Source organism: Nicotiana sylvestris, chromosome 6 (genome assembly GCF_000393655.2).
Source record: "Nicotiana sylvestris chromosome 6, ASM39365v2, whole genome shotgun sequence".
Classification (NCBI taxonomy): Eukaryota; Viridiplantae; Streptophyta; class Magnoliopsida; order Solanales; family Solanaceae; genus Nicotiana; species Nicotiana sylvestris.
The window spans coordinates 38566951-38594891 of record NC_091062.1 but is presented as its reverse complement, the minus strand read 5'-3'; the positions used below and the strand labels follow the sequence as shown (position 1 = coordinate 38594891).

Below are 27941 nucleotides of genomic sequence, written 5' to 3'. Positions count from 1 at the left end.
TGGCTCTGCTGCTGGTACTGCTGCTGGAGTTGGGTCCTCAAATAGCAAATCTAAAGGTAGCTGGTCTGCCTTCAGTCTGTCCACATCCGCTCTAAGCTCCTTCACAGACTCCTTGGAAGCCCGTGTTTTGCGCAGCTTCTTGTGCTCCCTGCAAGCTCCTTCAGGGCCTTGCCATGTGAATCCAGTGCCTTAGCCAAGGCAGCCTGGGAATCAAGGATCTTTTGCTGGTTGGCAAGAATTTCCTTAAGTGAATCCTCGATAGACTGGGGCACCTGCACTGGCTGTGGTGCTGACTGAGCCGCAATGGTAGAGGTCAATGTAGACAACTTGGACGAAGCAGTCGCCATCCAGTTGTTCAAGCTATGAAGTGTCTGGTTCAACTGGTGGGCGGTGATAGGATGGGCCTGGGAAGATGGAATCCCCGGGCCAGCTGAAGTAGAGGGGCCAGCGGTAGTGGAAGGTCCGGGAGGCATGTCAGCAACTGTGGAGGCAGGCTCAGCGGAGGGCTCCACTGCAACCGGCTCTTCAGACTGGCCAGTTGGGGTAGAAACAAGTGGCTTGTAATTCTTGTCTTTGGGGTTGTCTGACCCCTTCAAACTATACCACGAAAACGGAGCCACAGGTTTGACCTTGATGTCAAAAGGTCTCTTCTCCACCTCCAGGTCCCGGAAATACATAGTAAGGGTGCTGGGAAAGGGTAGTTCCGATCATGCTCAACCCCCACTGCAGAAATGACGCGGGACATCACATTGCCCATGTTGATAGGGTATCCCGACATAATGGATGAAACAAGAATAGCCCGGGCAAGTGGAATAGTCTGATCTTGGGTAGTGGGATCGAGCCGACTGCACACAAAAGTCAACCAACCCCTAGCCTCAAAGTTAAAGGTCCTCCAAAGTATTTTGACCCTTGCTTGCAACCACTCCAGAACCATACCCGGGATTGTCAGGTATGAAGCTAACCACGGACGAACCTCTTCGCCCATTGCCAACTTTTCATTGTAAAGGGACTCATCTTCTTCATTGAACCCCAAGTATTCATTTAGTGCATTCCTGATAAATACCAAATTTTTGTTTCGCACTTTGATAACTTTAGTGCCCTTCAAGATGTGGGCCATATTGCTATAAAACTCCTTGACCATGTGCTCATTCGCCTTCACACAATTATCTTTAAAGTGCTCACACCCCACTCGAGCTCGAAACTGTCTATGTACATTGGGGTGTAGGGGTAGAAGGTCTCTGTCAATGAAGCTCCTCTCAAGAATCAACTTTCATGTCGTCCACCATTCCCTAAACTTGTGGAACACCACCTGGATAACGAATCTATCTTCCCAAACAACGGGATTTCTAGTCCGGTCAATACCCCCAACCTGAGGCACACCACCCCCAGGTAACTCCCTATCTCCCTCGTCACCTTTACCACCCTCTCTAGATATTGAAGTTGTTGGAGAGGTAGAGTATTCATCCCCACTACCTACTGCTGAGCCCTCAGACGACCCAGAAGAAATGTTGATTGAAGCTTGAGCATCGGGGGACGAGGGAGGAGTGTCTCTATGTATGGCCCTTTCCGGATACGGGATGTATAATGGGACTGAATCTGAAGAGATTTCCCAGGAGGGCTCGTACTCACTCCCCGAGTTGTCAATGGCTCTGTCAGCCGCTTTTATGGCATTCCTCATGTCTTTGATGTTTTTTCTTGCCTGTGGAGTGAGTTTTACCATCCTTTGCTTCCCTCCCCGGGAAGAATCACCTCGACCGGGTTGTTTCGAGCCTTTTCCTCGTTGTTTAACCATTGTCTGCAAGCACAAACATCTAGCTTTGTTAGTATCAGCACAGGCAGTGAATTAGTTGTGAAAAATGAATTGCAAAACAGAAGCCCAAAAGTTGCAGAAGATATTGGAGACACAGTGCATCGCGGACTGCACAAAAAGGAGTGCGGCCGCACTGAAGGCACCGCGGACCGCATAAAAGCAACCACAGTCCGCATTGGGGGTAAGGTCTAAAAATTCATCCTCTGAATCTCACCACCGCGGTCCGCACAAAGTAGCATCGCGGCCGTGGTGGGCCAGCGCTGACCGCACAAAATGTAGTGCGGCCGCGCTGGGCAACAAGTCAATCTTTCAGCACATAAGCACTACGGTATGCACAAAGTGGTACCGCGAACTGCAACAGAGCACTGCAGACCGCACAAAAGGGACTGCGGTCCGTGGAGGGTGCTTAGCCAAGGCACTGAGTTAGGGTTCATGGGTTTTGCCTTTTTGTTCAAGTTTTCACCTAACTTTGTCCCTACTCAATTTACCCAGTTAATAATACTCCTCAGGCACACAAAATTTAACAGTTAAACTAAACTATCATCAAAATTAAAAAATTACGGGGGGAGGGGGGGGAAGAAGTCTACACAGTTAATAGAAAAGGCCATAAAATGAAATTAAATAATTAAAATAACAAGATGTGGGTGAATTGTTACCAAGTATTTGAGAAGAAGTGAAGAAACACAATGCAAATAAGCTATTACGAAGAAGAGGGAAGATGAACAGTAATTTTTTAGGTCTCTGAGAATCAATTTTCGAAAAGGGTAACCGGTGACCCTTGAGGTTTCTTTATAGAAAAACTTGTGGGGATCGGTCATACCTACCAGCGCGGCTACACAAAACGGACCGCGGACCACGCTGGGTTTGTTCAGAAGAAGCTTGAGAAGGCAACCTCTGCGGTCCGCACAAAACAGACCGCGACCGCGGAGGTCCACCGCGGTCCGCACTAAATGGAATGCGGCCGCGGTGGCAATCTTCAGAGAGTACCTCACCTGGCCTTCACCAGTGCGGACCACACAAAGTGCAATGCGGCCGCACTGGAAACTTCAGAGACTGTTCAATTTTTCCAAAATATTTTGCATTGTATCAACACAATCCCTACAACATCTCACAAACAATTAGCTCAAAAAATAATCCTACACTACAAAGAAAATCAAAGAAAACAAGAAGAAAAAGACATGGTTTGCCTCCCAAGAAGCGCCTGATTTAACGTCGCGGCACGACGCATGTTACCATCACATCATTTTAGATAAAGAAGTGCCACCATATGGCTGTCATCAAATTTTCCAAGATAATACTTGACCCGGTACCCATTAACTTTGAAAACTTCACCATTTTTGTTCCTTAGATCAAGAGCACCAAATGGGGTCACAAACACAACTTCAAATGGCCCCGAAAATAGACATAACAGGGAATTGAACAAGAGAACCATATCTCCAACCTTGAACTCCTTACCCCGAGCATATTTGTCATGAAGGTACTTCATTTTGTCCTTATACAAGGATGAACTTGAGTAGGCATGGAATCTAAACTCATCGAGCTCATTGAGTTGTTCAACACAAAGATTTGCCGCAACATCCCATTCCAAATTCAACTTCCTCAAAGCCCATATGGCCTTGTGCTCTAACTCAACCAGAAGATGACAAGCTTTTCCAAACACCAACAGATACGGAGACATACCAATCAGAGTTTTGTAAGCCGTCCGGTAAGCCCATAGAGCGTCATCCAACTTTTTCGATCAATCGGTCCTATTAGCATTGACAGTTTTTGACAAGATGCTCTTAATTTCTCTGTTAAAGACTTCCACTTGACCACTAGCTTGAGGATGATAGGGGGTGGAAACCTTATGATTGACACCGTACTTGGAAAGCAACGTGTCGAAAGCTTTGTTGCAAAAGTGAGACCCCACATTACTAATAATCGCATGAGGAGTGTCAAACCTTGTGAAGATGCTCTTTTTAAGAAATGCCACAAAACTCCGGGCTTCATTATTAGGCAAAGCCACGGTTTCCACCCATTTTGAGACATAGTCAACCGCCACGAGAATGTAAGTATTCCCACAAGAGCTAACAAATGGACCCATGAAATCGATGTCCCAAATATCAAAGATATCCACTTCTAGAATCGTATTGAGAGGCATCTCATCCCTTTTTGAAATTCCGCCCGCTCTTTGGCCCTCATCACACCTCTTCACCACATCGCCCACATCTTTGAATACGGTGGGCCAATAGAATCCACAACTAAGAACTTTCTAGGCGGTCCTCACCCCACCATGATGGCCACCATAGGGTGAAGAATGGCAAGCCTCTAAGATACTCAATTGTTCTTCCTCCAGGACACATCTACGAATCACACTATCCGTGTAAATCTTGAACAAGTATGGCTCATCCCAATAGAAATCCAAACTATCACGCTTGAGCTTCTTCCTTTGGTTAGAAGAGAGCTCACACGGGATTATTCCGGTCACAAGGTAATTGGCAACATCGGCAAACCATGACATATCCTTCATTGACACCGCAAGGAGTTGTTCGTCGGGAAATGAATCATTGATCTCAAGGCCGTCACAAGGCCTCCCCTCCTCCTCCAAATAGGACAAGTGGTCCGCCACTTGATTCTCACTACCTTTCCTGTCAACAATTTCTAGATCAAACTCTTGAAGAAGTAACACCCATCTCATCAATCTCGCCTTGGAGTCTTTCTTGGTCATCAAATACCTAAGGGCAGCATGATCAGTGTGCACTATAACTTTGGCTTCCATAAGGTAAGGTCAAAACTTTTCCATAGAAAACACAATAGCCAATAACTCTTTCTCGGTGACTGTATAGTTCCTTTGAGCCTCATTCATGGTCTTGCTTGCGTAGTACACCGGATGAAACATTTTGTTGATTCTTTGGCCTAAAGCAGCCCCAACCACAACCTCACTAGAATCAGACATGAGCTCGAAAGTCAAGCTCCAATTTGGTGTGGTAATGATAGGGGTAGAAGTCAACTTGAGCTTGAGAAGCTCGAATGCTTGGATACAACTCATATCGAATAAGAACTTTGCATATTTCTCTAGCAACTTGCACAAAGGGTGCACCACTTTGGAAAAATCTTTTATGAACCTCCGGTAAAAACCCGCGTGCCCAAGAAAACTCCTCACCCATTTGACAGAAATAGGGGGAGGAAGCCTTAAAATCACCTCTATCTTGGCTTTGTCAACCTCAATTCCTCACTTCGAGATTTTGTGACCCAACACTATACCCTCTTCAACCATAAAATGACATTTTTCCCAATTGAGTACGAGGTTTGTGTTTTCACACCGGGCCAATACTCTATCCAAATTTTTCAGACACTCATCAAAAGAATCCCCAACCACGCTGAAATCATCCATGAAAACCTCCAAGATATCTTATACCATGTCGGTGAAAATAGCCATCATGCAATGTTGGAAGGTTGCCAGAGCATTACACAATCCGAACGGCATTCGAGAGAAAGCGAATGTGCCGTAAGGACATGTAAAAGTTGTCTTCTCTTGGTTCTCCGGGGAAATTAAAATTTGATTGTACCCCGAGTAACCATCCAAGAAGCAATAGAAAGCACGCCCCGCAAGACGATCTAGTATTTGGTCAAGGAATGGCAATGGGAAATGATCTTTTCGGGTTACCTTGTTTAGCTTCCGGTAATCCATACATACTCTCCACCCGGTGACCGTGCGAGTAGGGATGAGTTCATTGTTGTCATTGGTCACCACAGTCATACCACCCTTCTTCGGCACACATTGCACTGGAGAAGTCCAAGAACTGTCAGAAATAGGAATAACCACACCAGCGTCTAACCACTTGATAACCTCTTTCTTCAACACTTCTTGCATCGCCTCATTTAATCTTCTTTGATGCTCCAAGGACGGCTTTGCATCCTCCTCTAAGATGATTTTGTGCATGCAAAATGCGGGCTTATTCCCGAATGTCAGCTAGAGTCCATCCAATTGCCCTTTTTTCACTTTTGAAGCACCGCCAAAGTGGCCTCAACCTGTATGTTAGTAAGGCAAGAAGAAAGAATAACTGGTAAAGTAGAATTTGAACCCAAGAATTCATACCTGAGGTATGGAGGAAGTGGCTTCAAATCCAACACCGGTGGCTCCTCAATTGATGGCTTTGTTGGTGGAGTTTTCCGATTTTCAAGATCCAAAGATAGCTTCCGCGGCTCATACGAATAAGAGCTCATCCCATGTAGGGAATTGACACATTCCACTCTACTAGCATCATCATTGACATCCAAGTTCAAGAGAACTGCTTCAAGAGGATCTTCCACGTTGATCATAGCACTAGTATCATCCACAATCACTGATGTGACAAGGTCTACAAATGAGCACACCTCGGTGCTATTGTGTTGCTTCATAGATTTGCAAACGTGGAACACGACCTTTTCATCTCCCACTCGGAAAGTGAGCTCACTCGCTTCAACATCAACCAATGCCTTCCCCGTTGCAAGGAAAGATCTGCCCAAGATAATAGGAACCTCATAGTCCACCTCACAATCCAAAATCACAAAGTCGACCGGCAATATGAATTTGTCCACCGGATAAGCACATCATCAATAATGCCCAAAGGTCACTTCATCGATCGATCCGCCATTTGAAGTCTCATTGAAGTTGGCCTAGGTTGCCCGATACCCAAAGTTTTGAAAACCGAGTAGGGCATCAAATTGATACTAGCTCCCAAGTCACAAAGAGCTTTGGCAAAATCCGCACTTCTAATGGTGCAAGGAATGGTGAAAGCACTGGGATCTTCAAGCTTCAGGGCCATTGAATGCACTATAGCACTAACTTGGTGAGTCATCTTTATAGTTTCACAGTCCATAGAACGCTTTTTTGTAACCAAGTCCTTCATGAATTTTGCATAACCCGACATTTGTTCAAGTGCCTCCACCAGAGGAACATTAATAGATAAGCTCTTCATCATGTCAATGAACTTTTTAAACTGATTATCATTCTTCTGCTTTGCGAGCCTTTGAGGATAAGGTGGAGGGGTCTTTGGCAGAGGAGCCTTGACTTTTGGCACAACCGGCTAGGGCATGTCAATCACGTGTTCCCTAGACGGGTTCACGACATCTTGGGTTTCTACCTCGGCTTCACCAATATAAATTCTCACATCATTGTTCACATTCTCTTCAACCACATCTTCAACAATCAAAGGTACATCATCATCCCGCAACTCAACATCTTCATCCACAACTTGCTTTTGCTTTGAGGCATTCACATCACCGCCTCTCCCACTTCTTGTTGTAACCGCCATCATATGATTATTATTTCCACCCTTCGGGTTCACTACTGTATCACTTGGTAGAGCGCCCTTCGGGCGAGCATTCAATGACTGAGAGATTTGGCCTAATTGCACCTCCAAGTTTCGGATAGAGGTGTTGTAAGAAGCTAACTGTGCATCCGAATCCGCATTCCTCTTCATCATCTACTCGAACATCATTTCAATTCTACCCATATCTATTACCAGAGGAACGAGGACCTTGAGAAGGGAAAGGGGTGGATTGCTCGGTTGTTGGTACATTGGGGGCCTTTGAAAGCCTTGCCCCCGGTTGCCTTGGTTTCCATTATTGTTCCACCTGCCTTGATTGTTGTTGTTACCCCAGTTGTTGTTATTTCCATTCCAGTTGCCTTGGTTGTTGTTCTGATTACCCCAATTGTTGTTTTGGTTGTTGTTCCAATTTCCACCACTTTGTTGTTGATTGCCCCAATTTTCTTGGGGTCGCCATTGTTGGTTTGAATAGTTGCCTCTATTGCCTTGATAGTTATTGACATATTGTATCTCTTCACTTTGGTCATCATAACAATCATTTTGACACCCATCATATTCATCAACAAATTACTCAGAATTTCCTTGATTTTGTTGCCTCATTTGCCTTCTCTTGTTGACAAGCATACTAACACCCTCCATGGCATTCACTTGGCGAGGATTCTGAACTTGTTGCAACTGTGCCTTAGCCAATTGATTCATTGTAGTGGTAAGTTCAGTTATCGCTTGCCCGTGATCATGTAATTCCTTGTGCAAATTGATAATCGTAGGGTCACCTTGAGGCACATTTGCTCTACTCTGTCATGCTGAAGAAGTGTCCGCCATTTCATCAAGTACATCACATGCCTCCTCATAAGAAAGTTTCATAAAATTGCCCCCGACCAATTGGTTAACAATGCATTGATTTGTAGTATTTATGCCCCGGTAGAAGGTTTGTTGGATTATGGCCTCGGTCATATCATTATTTGGGCACTCCTTTACCATCGTTCTATACCGCTCCCAAATCTCATGCAAAGGTTCCGTTGGCTCTTGCTTGAAAGCTAATATTTCATCTCGAAGTGCCACCATATGACTAGGATAGAAGAATTTAGCAATAAACTTATCCGCCAACTCATCCCAAGTTGTGATGGAATGGTTGGGGAGTCTCTCGAGCCAATCCAATGCCTTTCTCCGAAGTGAGAACAGGAAAAGTCTCAATCTCAATGCATCCTCGGACACATTCGTATGTTTGTTCCCCTAGCATGTATCTACGAACCCTTTGAGATGTTTGCAGGCATTTTGATTTGCAGCGCCCGTGAAGTACCCATGCTGCTCAAGTAAGGTCAACATCATATTGGTTATCTGAAAGTTGCCCGCCCGAATTCGGGGTGGGACAATAGCACTTGCGTAACCCTGGTTCGGTAATACTCTGGGAGCCACTCTTGGAGGAACCGAGGGAGGGTATGGAATATTGTCATTTGGATTAGCATTGGCATTTCGGCCTCTCCGTTGACCTTGAGGTGCAAGAGGAACCTCATCTTGCTCAAGATCATCTACCTCTTCCCCCGCTATCATGTTTCCAAGAGGATCATTAGAGTTGTTTAAAGCCATGTTGGTACCTGAGTAATGACACAAATAAATAAGTAACAAACAAAGAAAGAAGAACAATACCCAAAACTAACTAAATAGATAGCCAAAACCGTTAACTCCCCGGCAACGGCACCAAAAAGTGATCGCTGCCAACTCCACACTACTAAAAGGTAGGAAGAGAGGGTCGCAATAGCTTTTACCCGATATGAGGGTCGGGATCGATTTTCACAGGGAGCTACGAATGGAGTCAAGTATCTATCTAGACTAGAGTTGTGTATTTGTTCCTAATGTCACTTCCATACATTTTTGGGTTTTTGATTATAAACTAATATTATCAAACTATTAATTGAAACTAGATTATGCTACGAGATAATTGCTAAGTTGTATCTAATGGGAAGAAAGGCACTAAGGTCGTGACATTACCTAGGTGGCTAATTGACGGGTAGATGTTACTAAAGTTCGATTGACATAGTTGGGGCTTATGCTATAATCGTTGCACAATTTTACTCACTCTCACACCTCTCGGTAGAGAGAGTGGTTTTTCCCAATTGACTCTTTCACGACCAAACGGGTAGGTAAATTAGCTCAAGAAATTAGGGTTCAAGTTAGGTAATTACTCTCTCGAGGTTTAACCCTTTAATTAGGACTATCAATTCTCTTAAGTCCATCCCAATTCCTTGTTGGGTCAATTTTGGAGACTTAGGCTCTCTTTCTCAAGAAGATCCAAGTCAACTTAGCACAAACCAGTGTTTGCAACCACCAATTCATAAATTAAACCATAAAATTGACCCAAATAACAAACACCCATAGTCAATCTAACAATAGATGGCAACACCCATCAATTACCCACACTAGGGTTGAGCCACAACCCTAGCTAATGGGTTTAGCTACTCATGCTTGAAGAAGAAAATAGAGAAATAGATGAAGAACAAGTCATATTAACTTAATGCTAAATTAAAATACAAGAATCTATCGTAAATTTGAAGCTAAGATGCCAAAAATGGCTATAGATGAAGTTCCCACGAGCGCAGCTAAGTTCTGGATATATCTTCTGACCTAAAAATGGTAAAATGTTCTATTTATAATAGGCTGGAAAAACTGGACAAAAATACCCTTGCGGGATCAGCGCGGGCCGCATAATATGGACCGCGGCCGCGCTAGGCTCTTGGACTTCAATTCTGGGCTCCCTGACTTGGGCTCTGCGGACCGCGTAGAATGGACCACAGTCGCGTTAGGCTCTTGTCGCGATCCGCACAACTATGACCGCGGACCGTATTGGTATTTTCCATATCTTTGAATATCTCTTCCGCAGATCGCACAAAAAGGTAGTGCGATCGCGGAACCTCTACCGCGGACCACGCAATGTGTACCGCGACTGTGTTGCCTGAAGCCTGGTTTTTGTCATCTCTCTGAATCTCTCTTCTGCGGACCACACAAAAAGGCAGTGCGGCCGTGGAAGCTTCACCGCGGACCGCGCAATGTGGACTGCGGCCGCGTTGCCTGAAGCCTGATTATGCCATCTCTCTGAATCACCTAGTGCTGTCGCATTCGACTTTGTGCGGTTTGCACTAGGCCTGTTTTCCCTCAGTTTACTTTGTCTTTGATACTTCATCAGGTTTCACTCCTTCTGAGTCGATCTTTGACATTTCGTCACTTTGTCGATCAAACGTGCAATCAAGCACAACTTATGAGCCTTTTGGGACTATTTTGTAACGATTTATAATCAAAGCATAGGCAAGAAGGAGCATGAAACTCGTTAAAATCCCTACTTATCATCTATTATACTTCACACAATAGTGGTATTAGTTTTATATATTCTCTAGATTGCTTATGCACTTGTGGTATCGGTTTTTAGGGGCTTCTAGCTCTTATGCACTGTTGTACTTATTATTACTATCATCGTGGTTTATGTACTATCCACACTTTGATATTTTTGAGAAAGAAGCATCTACTGTTGGATGAGATTTTACTTTTATTCGGTGTATTTAAGGAAACTTCAATTTTTAAAAGTTAAAAAGGAATAGTTAAATAAGAGGTTCTCGCGTGGGCTTACCTCACTGTGGTGTTAAGCGCCATCATGACCTATTATGGATTTTGGGTCGTGACAGAAAGATCTCCTAAACTCCTAATTATTGAATTTTTTGGAGATTGCATATGTTTTGTAAATAATTTGTTGCTATGTTTTTGATTTATTAATTTTTATAAATATAAATTTATTTTAGTATATTTTTATTAATCTCCTAAACTAAAAATAGGACTACTCAGGGTAAATGAACAAGAGTTTTATGTCTGAAAATTTTAGGTCGTTTCTCTTGAAATGAAACATGTGCCTACAATGAATAACTGAAGATTTCATGTGTTATAGATAATAACTTAGAGAGAGACGGTCCTCCTTCTCACTAAAACTCAGTGTTCCGCCATGTCTTCCACTTCTAATGCTAATGCCATTCCACCAAAACCACCAGACATCTCAATACCTACTGAATCTACATCTCCACATGTGACGACTCGGCCAGTCATCTCATGAGTTACCGCTCTATTTCCCCCATTTTTGCTTCTTATTACTTGGTCTATCGGTTCTATATGTGATCGGGTTAGTTGGCTCGGGTTCAGAAAGGATTTGGTAAGGTTTGAGACACTTAGTCTCTTTTGAGAAAGCTTAAGTTGGAAAAGTCAATCAGATATTGACTTATGTGTTAGAGGGCTCGGATGTGAGTTCCAATGGTTCGGATAGCTTCGGGAGGTCATTTGGGACTTAGTAGCGTGATCGGAATGAGTTTTGGAGGTCTGTAGTAGATTTAGACTTGAATGGACGAAATTAGATTTTTGGCGATTTCCGGTTGATAGGTGGATTTTGATATAGGGGTCGGAATGGAATTTTGAGAGTTGTAGTAGTTCTGTTGTATCTTTTGGGATGTGTGTGCAAAATTTCAGGTTATTCGACGTGGTTTGATTGGGTTTTTTATCAAAAGCGAAATTTAGAAGATTTTGGAATTCTTAGGCTTGAATCCGATGTGAATTTGGTGTTTTTATTTGTTTTGAGCGTTTCGAGGGTTGGAACTAGTTTGAATGAGGTTATGGGATATGTTGGCATGTTTGGTTGAGGTCCCGGGGGCCTCGAGTGATTTTCGGGTGGTCAATTGGGCCATTTCATGCTTTGGAAAAGTTGCAGATTTTGAGCTTCAGCTGTTGCAGAGTTTTCTTCTTCGCAATCGCGTACGGCAGTGATGGGGGAAGCCCAGGTTGTTCTTCATGTTTGCGAAGTTTGAGACGCGATCACGAAAGGCTTTGAGGTTCTTGTTCGCGAACGCGTAGAGGAGGTCGTGTTCTCATAGAGTTAAGTGGACCAGGGGATTTGACCCTCAGTTGTGCATTGCGTTCGCGTGGTCCTGTTCGCGATCGCGTAGGTGTAAGGTCCTGTGCATCACGTTCGCGTGGGTCTATCCGCTTTCGCATAGGGGTAAATTTGAGGGTCTGTTAGTTTGTGCTTCGCGATCGCGATGAGGGTCCCGCGATCGCGATGAAGGATTTCAGGCCTGGGTAGAAGGTTTAAATAGTCGTTTGTCCGCGATTTTGGGGTTTATTTCCCCCATTGTTGAGCGTTTTTGGAGTTTTTTGAAGAGGATTGAAGAGGGATTCAAGGGAAATCACTTGGAGGTAATATTCATGGACTTAAAACTCGATTCTAATGTGAAATCTATCTAATTAATCATGGAATTTAAGCCTAAAATTGAAGAACTAGGGCTTGAAATTGGAGACCTAGAAATTGGGATTTGAGGGGTCATTTGTGGTTGGATTTTGATGTTTTTGGTATGAATGAACTCGGGGAGTGATAAGAAATCCATTGATGTAAATTTTATCGGGATCCGAGATGTGGGCCCGGGGGTCGGGTTTTGGTAATTTTGGGATTTATGTTGTAAATTGAGTATTTTCACTTGGGTTTCGTTCCCTTAGCATACTTTGACACCGTGATTCTGATTTTGCATAGATTTGACGCGAGTGGAGGCCGATTCGAGGGGCAAAGGCATCGCGGGCTAGAGTTTGGACCGGATTGAGGTGAGTAATGATTGTAAATGATATCCTGAGGGTATGAAACCACGGATTACACATCGTTGTGCTATATTAAGGTGACGCACATGCTTGATGACGAGTGTGGGGTTGTGCACTATTGGGGACTGTGACTTAGTTCACCCCGAATGACTATTTTACCGCATATTTGACTGAAATCTATTTGTGAACATCATGTTTTGGGCTGAATGCCATATTTGGGCCTCGTGCCAACTATTTGAACCCTTAGGAGATTTTTATTGATATTTCCTCACTGTTTCGACTTTATACTTGAACTCAGTCATGCTATATTTCACTGTTTTCATACTCAGCCATGTTACTCTGTTTTAACACTTAAATGATCATTTAAATGATATTTTGGGCTGAGAATCATGTTTTACTATTGCCCAAGTGGCTTGTGAGGATTTTGACCGAGTAAGGCCGAGGGCCTATGTTGTGAGGAAAACACTGATTATGATTATGAGGCCGAGGGCCTGAGATATGTACGCCACAAAATGGCTTGTTGATATGAGGTCGAGAGCCTAGTGATGATGCCACGAGATGGCTTGATATTGTGCTTGGTCCGTAAGGGGAACCTCCAGGAGTCTGCACACCCCCAGTGAGCGCAGGTACCCATTGTGATGTGAGATATTGCCCGAGGGGTGGATTTATTGACATTGTGCCTGATGGGCGAACCTTTATGTGTTTATCTTTCTTATTTGTCTGTCATTTACCTGTTTAATTGTTGAAAAGGCATTTCATGAAGTTTAAACTGAACTTAAATGATTTTAATCTTTAATGATTCACTATTTTTACTGGTTTTACTGCTTCATTATAGCATGTAATGTGTCTTACGTGTTTTCATATCTCTCAGTCGTTTATTTATGATTATTACTCACTGCGTTGGAGTACTCACTTTACTCCCTGCACCTTGTGTGCAGATTCAGACGTTGCTGATCCTGCTAGCGTGAGTTAAGAGCTCTCGGCAGACTTCGGAGTTCACGAGGTAGCTGTTTGGCGTCCGCAGTCCCGTGTTTCTCCCCCATTATCTCATTTCTATCTCTTTTTTCCAATTATTCTGTAATAGCTTAGTAGATATTTCAGACTCAAAGTGTATTAATAGATTGCTCATGACTAGTGATACCCCAGTATCGGGCTGTGTTAGGTTTATGTTTCACAAACCGTAATGTTTATTGCTTACTTTTGGATTAATTTATCGCATTTTAGACTTAATTCTTATTTTTTTAATTGCTTAAATTGAAATGGGTAAGTATCGGCTGGCCTTGTCTTCACGAGAGGCACCATCACGACCGGGTTTGGGTTTAGGGTTGTGACACCACAATCCACAAAAATCTCCTTTAGAGACAAACTCTTAGCAACTGAGCAAGAATTATTTATTTCCTTGGTCCCTCCTACCTTTTACTCTTCCCCAATGGACTTATAAGACCAAGAGTCTCTGTCCCCACAATATTCAAAAAATAGTCCCTCCATAAACCACGTTCAACTATCTTCTGCAGACCTACATAGAATCTACCAACAATGGCGCTTATCGGTTGTAATCAAACTATTGGGGAAGCGCATTCTCCATCAGCACCTCCGCCGGAAAATCATAGAGCTGTGGAATCCCAATGAAAACTTACCCCTTATTGATCTTGGAGCCGACTACTTCATTGTCAAGTTTTCTAAGGAGGAGAACATGACTAAAGCTCTGCACAATGGCCATTGGTTCATCTTTGGTCAATTTTTATCCTTTCAACATTGGGAACCCAATTTTGTGGCCTCAGAAGCAAAACAACTTTACACAACCATCTGGGTAAGGTTGCCGCAATTGCCAATAGAGTTTTATGATAGTCTGGTACTTTAAAAGATAGGAAACGCGATAAGTAGATTATTAAAAGTCGATGTCTGCGCCTCTACTGCTGTACGAGAAAGATACACACGTTTGTGTGTAGAGCTACCACTTCACCGTCCAGTCCAGCTCTTCCTTTACATAGGAAATCACAAACAATTAATTTTCTACAAAGGGGAGAATCTACTCTATAAATCTTGTGGCATTCTAGGCCACTCAACGAGACAATGTCAGCACAAATTAATTAATCATCAAGACAACTCTAAAGTTTCAACTAATTTATAGGGAATTACTACTACGACTTCCCCATTTAAAACAATCCCAATGGATGAGGAATGACACACGGTCAACTTCAAGAATAAAAGGAAGTGTCAATCTCTTAAAAGAGACAACTTCATCCCAACAACTCAAGAAGAAAAAGCAAGTACATGCATAACAGTCTGTATTTTCGATGCCAATTCAGGTAGGTATCTTAACACCCAAGTTCTTAAATATACATCCAAGGAATTGATATCTACAAATACACCCAAAAAAATTGATACTCTAAATCAATCCAATGAGAGATCAGCTAATCTTTCTGGCCTATCGATGGAAAACCAGTTTTCTCTTCTAAATGATCAGCACATGGTTTTGGAGAATACCTTTTCCCTCCCCATGCTAATATTAAAAATATTAATAATCTTAATAATATATCTTCTATGACTAATTCTCACGTGGACTCCCCTCCTCTTAACAACTCAAATGGCATGCACTCTACCAATGATCACCTCTACCTTAATGGTCCCCCTAATAACCCTATGTATATCAGTAAACTGCATGATCCATATCAATCTATCTCCCTAAACCTGCCTATTACTAACACTAACAAAACGTTTTCTACAAACCAAACTCCTTAGTATGAATCCAATGGGCCACCACACTTGTACAACCAAGACGCCCAAACCTCATAAATGGCCAATACTTATCAACATGTGTCATCATGCAAATCTGAGGAAATCTCTAATATAAAACCTACGTAATCCCACTCCCTAAACATGCAAGTAGAAACTTCAATCATCACCCTAACTCCAACCTCTATACCAACCTCTGAAACCCCTTCCACTACTCAAGGCTCCACTGCTATAAAACCTTCCTCCAACTTAAATGATGCCAAGGATACCTCTCACATTGAGACGCATATGTCGTCTGATACAAGTACTCAGACACCACAGAGCCCAAAAAATGGCAAATCTCTTACCATTCCCTCCTCAAATGCCCAACCCTCCAACCTACTACGTTCAAACTCCACCACCTCAAAATTACCAACCCCTTTCATGGCTAGAACTGGGCCTGATAGGTCATGCTTCATACTCAACATGATCATAGAAGGTCAAGAGACAGTGATAGTCCTTCAGAACTCCAACTACTTAGCTCAACTAGTTTCGGAGGGCATGCAACTTGCGATGAACAACTACTTGAACCACATTTGGATCAATAATGCTCTCAACCCTCTAGTACCAAACATGAACGTCGATCTGATCAACACGATGAGAGCCCAGTGGAGACTTCCACATCACTTCAATCCCATTTCTCTGCAATACATGTACATGGACATGCCCTTCTTTCCTCCGAATGAGATAGCCATCCTCAATACTGTGTTCCTGCCTAGGGATTCCTAGAACAATCGAGTTCCAAACAATGCTCACCCCCCCTCAAATGCCACCACATCACCCACCCATGCCTCATCATCCACCACCAATGGAACAACAACCACCAGTCCACTCACCTCCACCAGTAGTGCTAGAACAAGGCCCGGAAGAACCAATGGTGGAAGAACAAGAAGATGTTGTCAACCTGATACCGGAATTGATAGTTGTAATTTCAAACCTAAACAAAGTAAAGGTTTTTCTCTTCATGGAGATGCAAGAGCAGAGACAAATTCTCAGTTGTCCCCATGCACTCTTCAAATGCTCAATGGACATCCGTCTCCCTCATGATCCTACTGTAGGGTACCATGCAATGATCCTTGTTCCCTTCCTAAGGAGGAACCCAGCAGGGGGAGGACAATAGTGGAAAATGGGAATCATATGCATGGCTACACTTCTTGAAACCAGGATGTCTTCTCATCTCCCTCTCCTAAATAATTTTGGTTTTACCGACATGATTGAAATTCCAGCAGATGGTCAGGCAAGAGGTATGGTGGTTCTATGGGATCACACCATCGTCACTGTGCATAGTTTTGTTAGAAGGGATCAATAAATTCATGCAATGATAGATGTACTCCCCTTACGTAGAATCTGGTTATTTACCTCCATTTATGCTAGTACTAATAGGTCCTTCCATTATATTCTTTGGAATAATCTTCAATCGACTTTTGAAAACTATAAAGGCCCTTGGTTACTAGGAGGCGATTTTAATGATGTTATGTCTGTAAACAAAAAATTTGGTGGTAATTCTATAAACTGGAATCGTGCTAATTTCCTCTGGAATTGTTTGAATAATTGTCATCTAATGGACCTAGGCTTTAAGGGGTGCAAATATACTTGGTCCAACCATAAAAAAAGTAGTAAAGCTCTTATTATGGAATGCCTTGATAAAAATTTTGCTAATGAAGAATGGCTTAATTTATTTCCTAAAGTCTCCATCATACACTTACCTAAAACCTACTCAGATCATAACCCCCTCTTAGTAGAGCTTATCCCTAAAACTACTTCCTAACTCTCCAAACCATTTAGACTAGAAACAATTTGGTGCAGACACCTTAGAGACATCTATATATAAATATAAAGCTGGGAATTGGCGAGCTGATGTGGCATCCCTATTTGGGCAGCTTTCATATTTATTTATTTTTTGATTTTTTTGATTTTTTTCCTTCTCCATTCTATTAATTTAGCTTATATTAAAAAGCCAAAAAATCTATGTTAAATTCTCAAAACGTTATGGTTCTTCTCCCCTCCTCTTTAATTAATTCTTATTAATGTGTATTAATGCATCAAAGGTAGGAGATAAAAGGAGAATATAACGTAAGTCTCATTGTGCTATCAAGATATGATCCATCCATTTTAGCTTAAAATGTGCATTGAAAAATTCTCCAGCGTATTGTTTTGGCACTTAATGGTGTGCTATAGGATCTGAAAGTTTGATAAGTGTGCTATAGAATTTGAAATTCGATTCAAGTACACCAGTGAGGTTTACGGTATTTTTTTTCTATTGCATAGTCATAATTTACACTGTTATATTCTTCTTTTTTTGGGTCATTTGTACTGTTATATTCATGTGTTAGCATGGATATTCTATCTTGATTGAACTTATAAATGTTCTATCTTCGCAGAACATTCAAATTGACCCATTTCCTTATTGGCAAAAATATGCCTACGTTTTTGTTGAAAAGTTTATACTTTTGAGTTCCATAATTGTTTCTTACTCATTTTGCTAGATTTTGGTAATTCGTGCTATCTCATCTACATTATTAGCGTGGTACACCTGGTGGTATCTACCTTAACATTGAATGATTTTCTTCAAGGTAATTAGATTCACTCTCTAAGTTCATAAACTTTTTCCTACTCCTATTTGTTTTAATTTCTTTATACGTGCAAAGTTCATATTTTTTTACACAGTATGATTTTGGAATCTATTTGTGAAATTCAATGATTTGAAAATAGAGGCAAAACCTAGCTGGTCAACATGGATATTATTGTTGTCTTTTGGATTGCTCTACTTGGTAAATGTTTCGGTGTCCAATTAAAAAAATGTTGCTTCATATTGTCTTTCACCAATCCCAAAATTGTATATGAGTGTTCTATGGAAAGATTCATCTTCATGGTTATCTAATAATCATCAACCAAACATAATTCACTAGGGAAGCATTAAAACGACCAAATGGTAAAACGAAATTGAAAAATAAGGAAGTGGCTAGCAGAACGAAGAAGATTGCATCAAACTAATACAAGGATTCTAAGAAAATTTGTTTAAATCCAATAATCAAAAAAGAAAAATTATTAAATGTTGGTTCTTTTCAAGTTGCTAACTATTTGTTCTCTAATTAAACTGATTCTTTTTGTATTCTCTAATTAAATTAGATAATAAATGCGTAAATAATAATTATATTTTATAATGGAGTATATTTTTATGCACTATTATTAAATCTTTTTTCATAGTTTATGTTAAGACTTGAATATTATTATCTTTTGGTTGGTTATCTTTATTATTAGGATGTTGAAGAAAGAAAAAGAAATTCGACATTTTTAAAGAAAATGATTGGGTAGAAAAGTAAGAAAGGGGGGAGAAAAAAAGGAAAAAATTAAAGAAAAAAAGGTTTAAAAAGAAAAAGAAATGGAAATAAAAGACAAAAATTACATAACAGATTCATATAATTAAGTATTTATATGCACATAATAAATGTACAACGAACTAACCATGTCTTGAATTTGTTAAACATATGCATGGAAGAAGTTTTTCTTGAAATTCTTTTCCTTCTTTACTTTCTTTTGAGAAAAATAAAAGTATTTTTTCACTTATATTGATTATACAACAATCAAGTATTTTTGAAAGACTAAAAACTCTAAGTGATGGAAAATTATATAAAATGTATAAAGCTAAGTGTGGATAATATAATTCGTTAAAACTTGAAATATTTGAATTTGAAGACAAAAGAAATTTTAAATTTTTTGATATTCGTAAAATCTAATAATTCGCGCGAAGCGCGAATACATTCACTAGTTGTTAAGGAGAGCTGGACGAGTAACAATTTATATAGTGCTACAAATATCTTCACTAATAAAATTCAATCTTGGAAGTCTCACACTTTTAGTGATTTTTAAAAAAAAAGGTAAGATACTTGCTGGACTCCAAGAAATCCAACAATCCCCTAATTATCCTTATAACACTTTTCTTCAAACCCTAGAGGTCCAACTAAAAGAGGAATACAACATTATCCTCCGAATAGAAGAGGACTATTGAAAACTACGATTTAGGATTTTTTGGATTAATGAGGGTGACGCCAATACAAATTTTTTCCACATATCCGCTACCAATAGAAGGAGAAGGAATAAAATAGTCTCTTTTCAAAACGGTAATGGTGACTGGATTAATGATCAAGTCTCCATTCAAAATCATATTTTCACCTATTTTCAATCACTGTTCACAACTGATCACTCAAAGACAAATTGGCTAAGTATTAAAAATGACCCTACCAATTTTTCCCCAATTAATCTCTCATTCTTAGACAGACCTCTTTGTACAAAAGAAGTTATGGATGCCCTCTTTGCTTTTAAACCCTTCAAGGCCTCCAGGCCGGATAACTTACACCCTTTCTTTTATCAGAAATATTGGGACATTGTTGGTCCCTCAGTACTCCAATTCTGCCACAATATCTTCCACACATAAGTTATTCCTAACCTTGTTAATAACACTTTGTTATGCTTAATCCCAAAATTTCCCAATTCCAATAATATAAAAAAATTTAGACCAATAGGATTGTGTAATACTAGCTCCAAACTCATTTCTAAGATCATAGCTAACACGATCAAACCCTTTCTCCCACACTTGATCAGCCCTTTCCAATCCAGCTTCATCAAAAATAGGAGAACTTGTGATAACGCTATTATTATTCAAGAGCTCTTTCATTACTTTCGTACTATGAAAGGGTCCAAAATTAATATGATCTTAAAAATTGATCTTGAAAAACCTTTTGACCATTTAGAATGGTCCTTTATCTATTGTACTCTTCGCTTCTTCAACTTTCCTCCGTTAATAACTCGTCTCATTATGAACTGCATCACCACTAGCAACATAGCAGTTTTAGTTAATGGGAGTGTCACAAATTTTTGTAGCCCTAGTAGGGGAATTAGACAAGGAGACCCTCTATCTCTCTATATTTTCATCCTAAGTCTAGAAATGCTCTCTCGTATAATCTCCCATAAAGTTGATACTCTTTGTTGGGACCCCGTTAGTATAAAAAATAAAAGTTCATCCTTATCTCATCTCTTCTTTGCCGATAACCTAACCTTGATTTCAATGACAAAAGTTGCGCTTGTATCTCTGATTGCTTAAAATTATTTTGTTCTTTATCAGGACAAAAAATAAACTACAATAAGTCTAAAATTATTTTTTCAAACAACTGCCTTAATGAAAAGGCCAAATATTACGCCAATCTTATTGGCCTTAAAATATTAAAGAATTTTGGTAAATATCTTAGCTTTCCTATGCTCCATCATCATCACAAACAAAAGGATTTCCAATTTATTATTGATAACATGCAAACCAAGCTTGCTAGTTGGAAAACTAATTTTTTTAATATTGCGGGGAGAACTACGTTAGCCCACCAGTATATTTTACTACCCACTAAGATTCATAAGCAAATAGATAAAATTCAACAGGACTTTATTTGGGGATCTACTAAAGAAAAGAAAAAGCTTCACCTCATTAACTAGAAAACTATCACCACCCCTAAGGAATTTGGTGGGTTTGGAATAAGGGCAGCTAAAGATAAAAATCTAGCTATGTTAATGGGTCTCTCTTGGCGCCTAATCTCACAAATCACCTCTCCTTGTGCCAAAACACTGGCCTGCTCCTATTCCTCATGTAAGTTCACAACCTATACCTCTTTTGTATGGAAAAGTGTCCTCAAGGATGATATTATTGTAACAAAGCCATTCTTTGGATTCCTAACAAAAATTATAACATTGACATCTGAAACTCAAGATGAATTCTATCCATGCCATGCCTTAGAAACTGTATAGAGGTCCCCTCAATAAAGGTGATCTCTCCATCAAAATAGCTGATCTTTCTGCTAATAATACCTGGAACCTAAGCAAACTATCTTTCCATCTTCCAGATCCCATCCAAAGACATATTAATACAATTTTTCTCTCTTTAAACCAAAACCACAAAGATATTGCTATATGGGAAAATAATGGAAGTGGTCTTTTCAATACAACTTCTTGCTATACCATTATTAGTAATCTTCAACATGGTAGGAAAAACTTCAAATGGATATGGAAAATCGACTACCCCAACAAGATCAAATACTTCATATGACAGGTTTTCCACAATAAACTCCCCACAAGATCTTACTTAGCTTATATTGGGATCAATATTGACAAACAATGCACAGCATGTCGAGAGGTAGAAGACACTATCGAGCACATCTTTTTAAACTGCCCTTTAGTTCTCAGGTTTTGGCAAACCTTAGGTATTCACTACATTCTCCTCAACACAAATAAACATTGGTTACTCACCATTAAGAATTTAAACCATGGTTTGCCCAGTCTCCCAATTACTTAGGACGATTTCTTTGCTTTTGCCCTATGGGGCATCTGGCGTAACAGAAACAACAACATCCACAATAATATAACTCTTGTATTAAAAGCCAAAACTATGATCAACCATGCCTTAGAATACAAGTTCTTAGCCAAAAATGAAACTAACATGCATGGCCAGAAGAAAATTAAGGCTCAGTGGCATAAGCCTCCGAGAAACTGGCACAAACTCAATATTGATGGTGCTATTAAAAAAGGATCAACCGCTATATGAGGAGTCTTCAGAACTAGTTTGGGAGAGTGGATCATGGTTTTCAGCCAACAAGTTCATGATGTGACCATCCTACACTCAAAACTTCTAGCTCTCCAAACAGGTCTCACAATAGCAATACAAAATGGACTCTACCCACTTGAAGTAGAAACTGATTCTACTGAGGTAATACAAGTATTAACAACAAATCATGATATTTTTAATAATATTATACACTCTTGCATGTTGTTAAATGTCCCAGAAGAAGGAGGAGATGGTGATCAAACATAATTTCCATCAAGGAAATATGGTGGCTCACATACTAGCCAAGGAAGTCTCTAATCAATCCAAAATCAGGAAACTATCAATTTTTGCTATACCACCACCTATCGTTATGCAACAACTTTCTCTAGATAAACTTGGTTGTTCTCCTTTTGTTAAACACCTCTCAGAAGGTGCATGTAATCTGTTAACTAGTCTTGGGAACTTATGTGTCCACCATGAGGCACAAAGGGTCTGTAATGTTATGAACAGTATTTAATATTAATATCAGTATCTATCTTCTCAAAAAAATAAAACTTTAGGCCTATACAGGGAATCATTTAGCTCTCTAAGCCCACTCGGAACCCATGTGCGTTATCAATTCTCAACTCGATGTGTCATGAAGTAAAGTTCAAAAACAACCATTTTCTGAACTTATAATTGAAAAATAATCGCAAATCCAAAAGTCATTAAGAATAATCAATTTTTGGAATTTATGACAGGGTTATGGATTTCAAAGTTAAAACTCCATAACAGTATCCTGGACGAAATCCAATACTATGTTATGTAATTTCATTCATGACACTATATGAATTTAAAAAGTGACGACAATATAATGGATTTTTTTGTTTGTTTAAGTTCGACATTGTATGACGTTGCCATGGTGTTTCATACTGAAAGTGGTATTTTTCTACGAACGCTGAAAACACTAATTATTTTCCAAAATCTACCCGAAAAGTGACTAACACGTACATTTTTTTAACCGTATCGTGAGCATGTTTGAATCACTATCCAGGCCTTTAGCAGACATACATTGAATTAGGATATTGATGATTTTATGAAGGCTATGCCATTTTATAGTTAAGCTGATTCTGGATTTTACTACTTGCTGCGATTATTTTTGGATAATATCTAATGTACCCTTTGACAGTGTTAATTTTCAATGAATTAAACAAAGAGAAATACAAATTATCAAACAAAAAGAAGAAGGAATAAAAATACAATTGTGGGGAAGTGCGCAAGCAATCATTCTTAGATCTGCTATTTAGTAATTAGCCGGTACTTATTTCATCCTAAAAATTTAAACCAAAAATCTTAATTTCGAAAAATTCAGGACATTTTTGTCCTGAAAAATTGAACTAAAAAATAAAATTCAATACATATTGGATAATTCCGAAATAACAGACCTTTAAAATGGCTACCCGATGTCATTTCTACCTATGTTGTGAGACTGGAATATAGTAACTATTTCCAAAAGAAAAGAGTTGTAGAAATAACACCAGGTAGCCACTTTCAAGCATGTTGATTGAAATATATTCACAGTTTACAGTGTGTTTAAAGATTAGCCAATTTCGCTCAATTTCAAAAACACGGCGTCTTAGAGTTTAAACTTCAAAGTTTGTGTCCTAAAATTCAAATATTATATCCATAAGTTCGAATCTTATGTCCTGAGTTTTAAATTAGTGGTTCAGAAATTCAGGATGCTTAATCCTGAATTTCAAATTAGCAGCTCCAAAATTCAAGACATTAAGTTTTGAATTTTCAAATTCAGGATACTTAGTACAGAAAAATTTGGTGAATTGACTAATATTTAAATAAATTATAAATTATAAATATATTTTAAATAGCGGGCTTAAAAGTTGCTATTGGTGCACTTCGCCCAAAAGAGTTACTCATCAAAAGTTCGAGGATGCACTTCACACATTTTGAAACATTAGGGACCCAACCAAACTTTAGGGATTAATTTGAGAGGCGGTATTTTCACGTCATTTTCGTTCGCACTTTCTATTAAAACCCGATAAACCCTCCCAGACTCATCAGTCCTTCTTCATCTTAACAGAGCTAGGGTTTAGTATCAAAAAATGGCGACTCGCTATCTGACTCGTTCTCTACTCACTGCCTTCACTCGCTCATACACCTCTCTTGCACCATCGAGCACATTATCTTCTTCCTCTCTCCTCCGACTGCGACCTCTTATTGCCGTCGCCGCCAATCTAAAAAACGCCTCTCCGCCGCCGACGCCTTTTGCTGTTCGAGGGTTCGCCACTCGACAGACGTCATCGTCGCTCAATGACCCGAATCCTAACTGGTCGAATCGACCCCCGAAGGAGACGATTTTGCTCGACGGTTGTGACTTCGAACACTGGCTTGTTGTGATGGAGAAGCCCGAAGGTGATCCCACTAGGGATGAGATTATTGATAGTTACATCAAAACTCTTGCTAATATTGTTGGAAGGTTTGACTCGGTCCTCTGCTTTTAGTTTCTTATCCTTTTTTTATGAACCAACAATTTATAATTGTTAGGAGTACTATTCTATTATTTTAGCTTCTGTCAATTTTTTACTTGTTATATTATGTGCTGTTACGCTTTCTTGTTAGTGTAGTTGCTAAACCAGTCCAGTTTCATTTATGACCTTTAGTTCAATGATAAAATGGGTCAGATTCTATAGAATCAAACCTATGGGCTTAAGGAATAATATTAAAAAGAGAGGACACAGTCTTATTAAATTTATATGAATTAGAAGAACCAGATATCATTAATATATAAAATGAATGTGTGATGCCCAAGCAGACATGCCCGCCCTCATCCTAATAATTCTTTCCGAAATAATGCATTTTCTACCGGAACAAGGAAATTAACTTACAGAATATGTCTTCAGAAGTGTCACAAATTCTACTCCATGTCATCTGCTTAGTGGATAATGCTTTCTAAAAATATGTCATTTTCCTACAAACGAGGGGAATAACTTCCGTGATAGTCATTTTCCTTTTAGGATATCCCAAATTCTGTGCAATATCTCTTTTTTTCAATCAACACTTGGACATCATTGTTAACTTTTAATACTCGAAAGTGAACACCACAACTTTATCCTTATACTATACATTACTCCTTTGGGGACTATCCATGCTACCTTATCTTATATCCAACAAGGTTGTTCCATGTGAATATTTTCCTCCATACCTAATACACCAAAACAACCTAGTTTAGTTGAACTCAATTGTGATAAATAGCTTGATGAGAAATAGAATAGGAGGAGGAAAAGGGAACTTCCTTGCGGTTATATTTCTATTTGGAAATGCGTGCCTTTGCGGTTATATTTCTATTTGGGAATGTGTGCCTTGTGTGTGAACCGGTTGTTGTCTTGCTCTAATAGTACTAGAGAAGTGTTTGGCATGTTAAGTAGCTGGAAAGAATAATTAGTTTATTTCTATGGATGGTTTTGTATTAATTGCAGCGAGGAAGAAGCAAGGATGAAGATATATTCTGTCTCAACCAGGCATTACTATGCTTTTGGTGCTCTTGTATCAGAAGAACTTTCGTACAAACTAAAAGGTAATGCAGTTATTGATGTGCTCTCTCTCTCTCTCTCTCTCTCTCTCTCACACACACACACACACACACACACCCACCTTTTTTTGGTATGTTGTGATGGTGTATGAAAGGTAAAGATGTGGAAGTTCTAATCACTTACTCCTTCCATTCATGTGCAGAGCTGCCCAGGGTTCGTTGGGTGCTTCCTGATTCCTATCTGGATGTTAGAAACAAAGATTATGGAGGTAGGCAGTTCCATGTTTTTCAATGCTATCATCGTTCTGTGTCACCGCTAGTTTAGCATTTTCAGGCTACATGAATGTTATCTTTGATTGTCACACTTGGTATGATATTAGGATATGTTTTCAATTTTTCACTTGTATCTGTTATGTGTATGAATAGTAATATGCTGTTGCTTCTAGGCTTCAGAGAGCTTCCTTTTTCATTTCATTCTTCTGCCAATTAGCTTCATTTAGAAAAGAGATAAAAACATTCATGTATTTAAAAAGTTAGGCTTGGATGTTTGATTCAACTCACTAATTTCATTTGTGATGTGATTGACGCATGGGTGTATAACATTCAGGCCATTAAACTTTGGATAAGTTTTGCAGTATTTGTTTCAAAATGAAAAGAAAAAAAACCCTAGGTTTTGTTTCTTGGTATATGTTTTCTCACAGCTTACAGAAAAGCTGGAGAAAAGTTGGAGATCATCTGCTATTAATTTAATGAATAGCCCCCCTTTTTCTCCAACGACAGGCATTACTATTGTATGTGGCTGCAGATACTTGCATCTTCAACTAGAGTTGTTTTACATGTCTATCTTGTTGCTTGTGAACTAGGTCATGTGTACCAGCTATTCTACTTCAGTGCCTTTTGCTAATATTTGACCACTGTAATGTGTTGCAGGGGAACCTTTTATCAATGGGCAGGCTGTACCTTATGACCCTAAGTACCATGAGGAGTGGGTGAGAAACAATGCTCGTGCTAATGAGAGAAACAGGCGAAATGACCGACCTCGTAATTTTGATAGATCCAGAAACTTTGAGAGAAGAAGAGACATGCAGACTAACCAAAACAGTCAGAACCCTGGATCCAACATGCCACCCGGGGGCCCTCCCAACATGAGGAATCCACCGCCTCCCAACATGGGCGGGATGCAGCAACCTAACATGGGAGGTCCACCCAACATGGGCGGGATGCAACAGCAGGGCATGGGCGGTCCACCCAACATGGGCGGGATGCAACAGCAGGGCATGGGAGGTCCTCCCAACCCGGGCGGGATGCACCAGCAGGGCATAGGAGGTCCTCCCAACCCGGGCGGGATGCACCAGCAGGGCATGGGAAGGCCACCCCATGTGGGTGGGATGCAGCAGCCAAACATGCCTCCACCAAACATGGGTGGAGGGCCTACCCATAACTATGGAGGAGTGCCAAACAATGCACCCAACTTCCAATACAACAGTGGATCAAACAGTGGAGGCACACCTTACCCAACAGGTCCAGGGCCAAACCAGAGCTACTCTCCTAATCCATCTGATGGAAACCCTTATCAGAATCAAAACTTGCCTGGAAGAGATATGCCCCCTCCTAATTACCGATAAGCAGATGTAGATATTAAGTATGAAGTTCTTAATGCTAGGTTTTTTTATTTTATTTTGGGAAGTAATGTACCATCTTATGTTTCGGTAGCACGATTTCATCATAATGGTACATATTGAGTGCTGTACCAAAAATAATTCATGTTTTATTTAAGTGCTGTCACCTTATTAGAATTGCTCTATTTGCTTTACTGTGGATTGCCTTTTCAGCCTGTCAGGGCTTCCAATCTATACAATCCTTTTAATTCTCAAGGCTTAATTGCAAATAGAATGTGCTCTGTCAATGTAAAGTTTCTAATAACAATTACTGTCTAGGTATAGGCGAATTTCTGCTCAATAGAAGCGACATTACTAATCAAGATTAAGAATAGTGGTTAACGCTATAGTCTATAGGCGACAATAGTTGTTCGTTCAAGAAGCTATTTGTTAATAGAGCATGAGATTAGGTTCCAGTTTCCTTTTAAAGCTCCAAATATAGATTCACAGCCGTGGAAATATGATGTTTTCAACTGTCGCAATAAACAATGGTCCTTTGCAAAATATTCTCTATTTAGGAAGTGATACTAACATAGCCAGGCAAACAATTTCTGGAAGATCACTATCATTTCTTACTGGGTGAAATTCAAAAATAGTCAGATTTATAATTGGTCGTTCAAAAATAGCCCAGTTTCAAAAGTAATCGAAATTTAGTCACTTTTCATGTAAAGATAAATCTGAG

At 40.0% G+C, this 27941-nt stretch overlaps 1 protein-coding gene across 1 annotated transcript; it reads left to right on the top strand.

Annotated features, from left to right (window-relative positions):
- Positions 1–24122: 24122 nt before the first annotated feature.
- Positions 24123–27414, top strand: LOC104247366 (multiple organellar RNA editing factor 8, chloroplastic/mitochondrial). Its single transcript, XM_009803357.1, has 4 exons — positions 24123–24548; positions 25549–25646; positions 25805–25870; positions 26532–27414. The coding sequence occupies exons 1-4, from the start codon at positions 24175–24177 to the stop codon at positions 27224–27226; spliced, it is 1233 nt and encodes a 410-aa protein (XP_009801659.1). The 5' UTR covers positions 24123–24174; the 3' UTR covers positions 27227–27414.
- Positions 27415–27941: the final 527 nt, after the last annotated feature.

Excerpts from the sequence above, each read along its gene's own strand:
- LOC104247366 (XM_009803357.1), top strand. The coding sequence starts at position 24,175 with ATGGCGACTCGCTATCTGACTCGTTCTCTACTCACTGCCTTCACTCGC. Across the intron at positions 24,549-25,548 it reads CTTGCTAATATTGTTGGAAG|CGAGGAAGAAGCAAGGATGA; the intron begins GTTTGACTCGGT and ends TATTAATTGCAG. Across the intron at positions 25,647-25,804 it reads ACTTTCGTACAAACTAAAAG|AGCTGCCCAGGGTTCGTTGG; the intron begins GTAATGCAGTTA and ends ATTCATGTGCAG.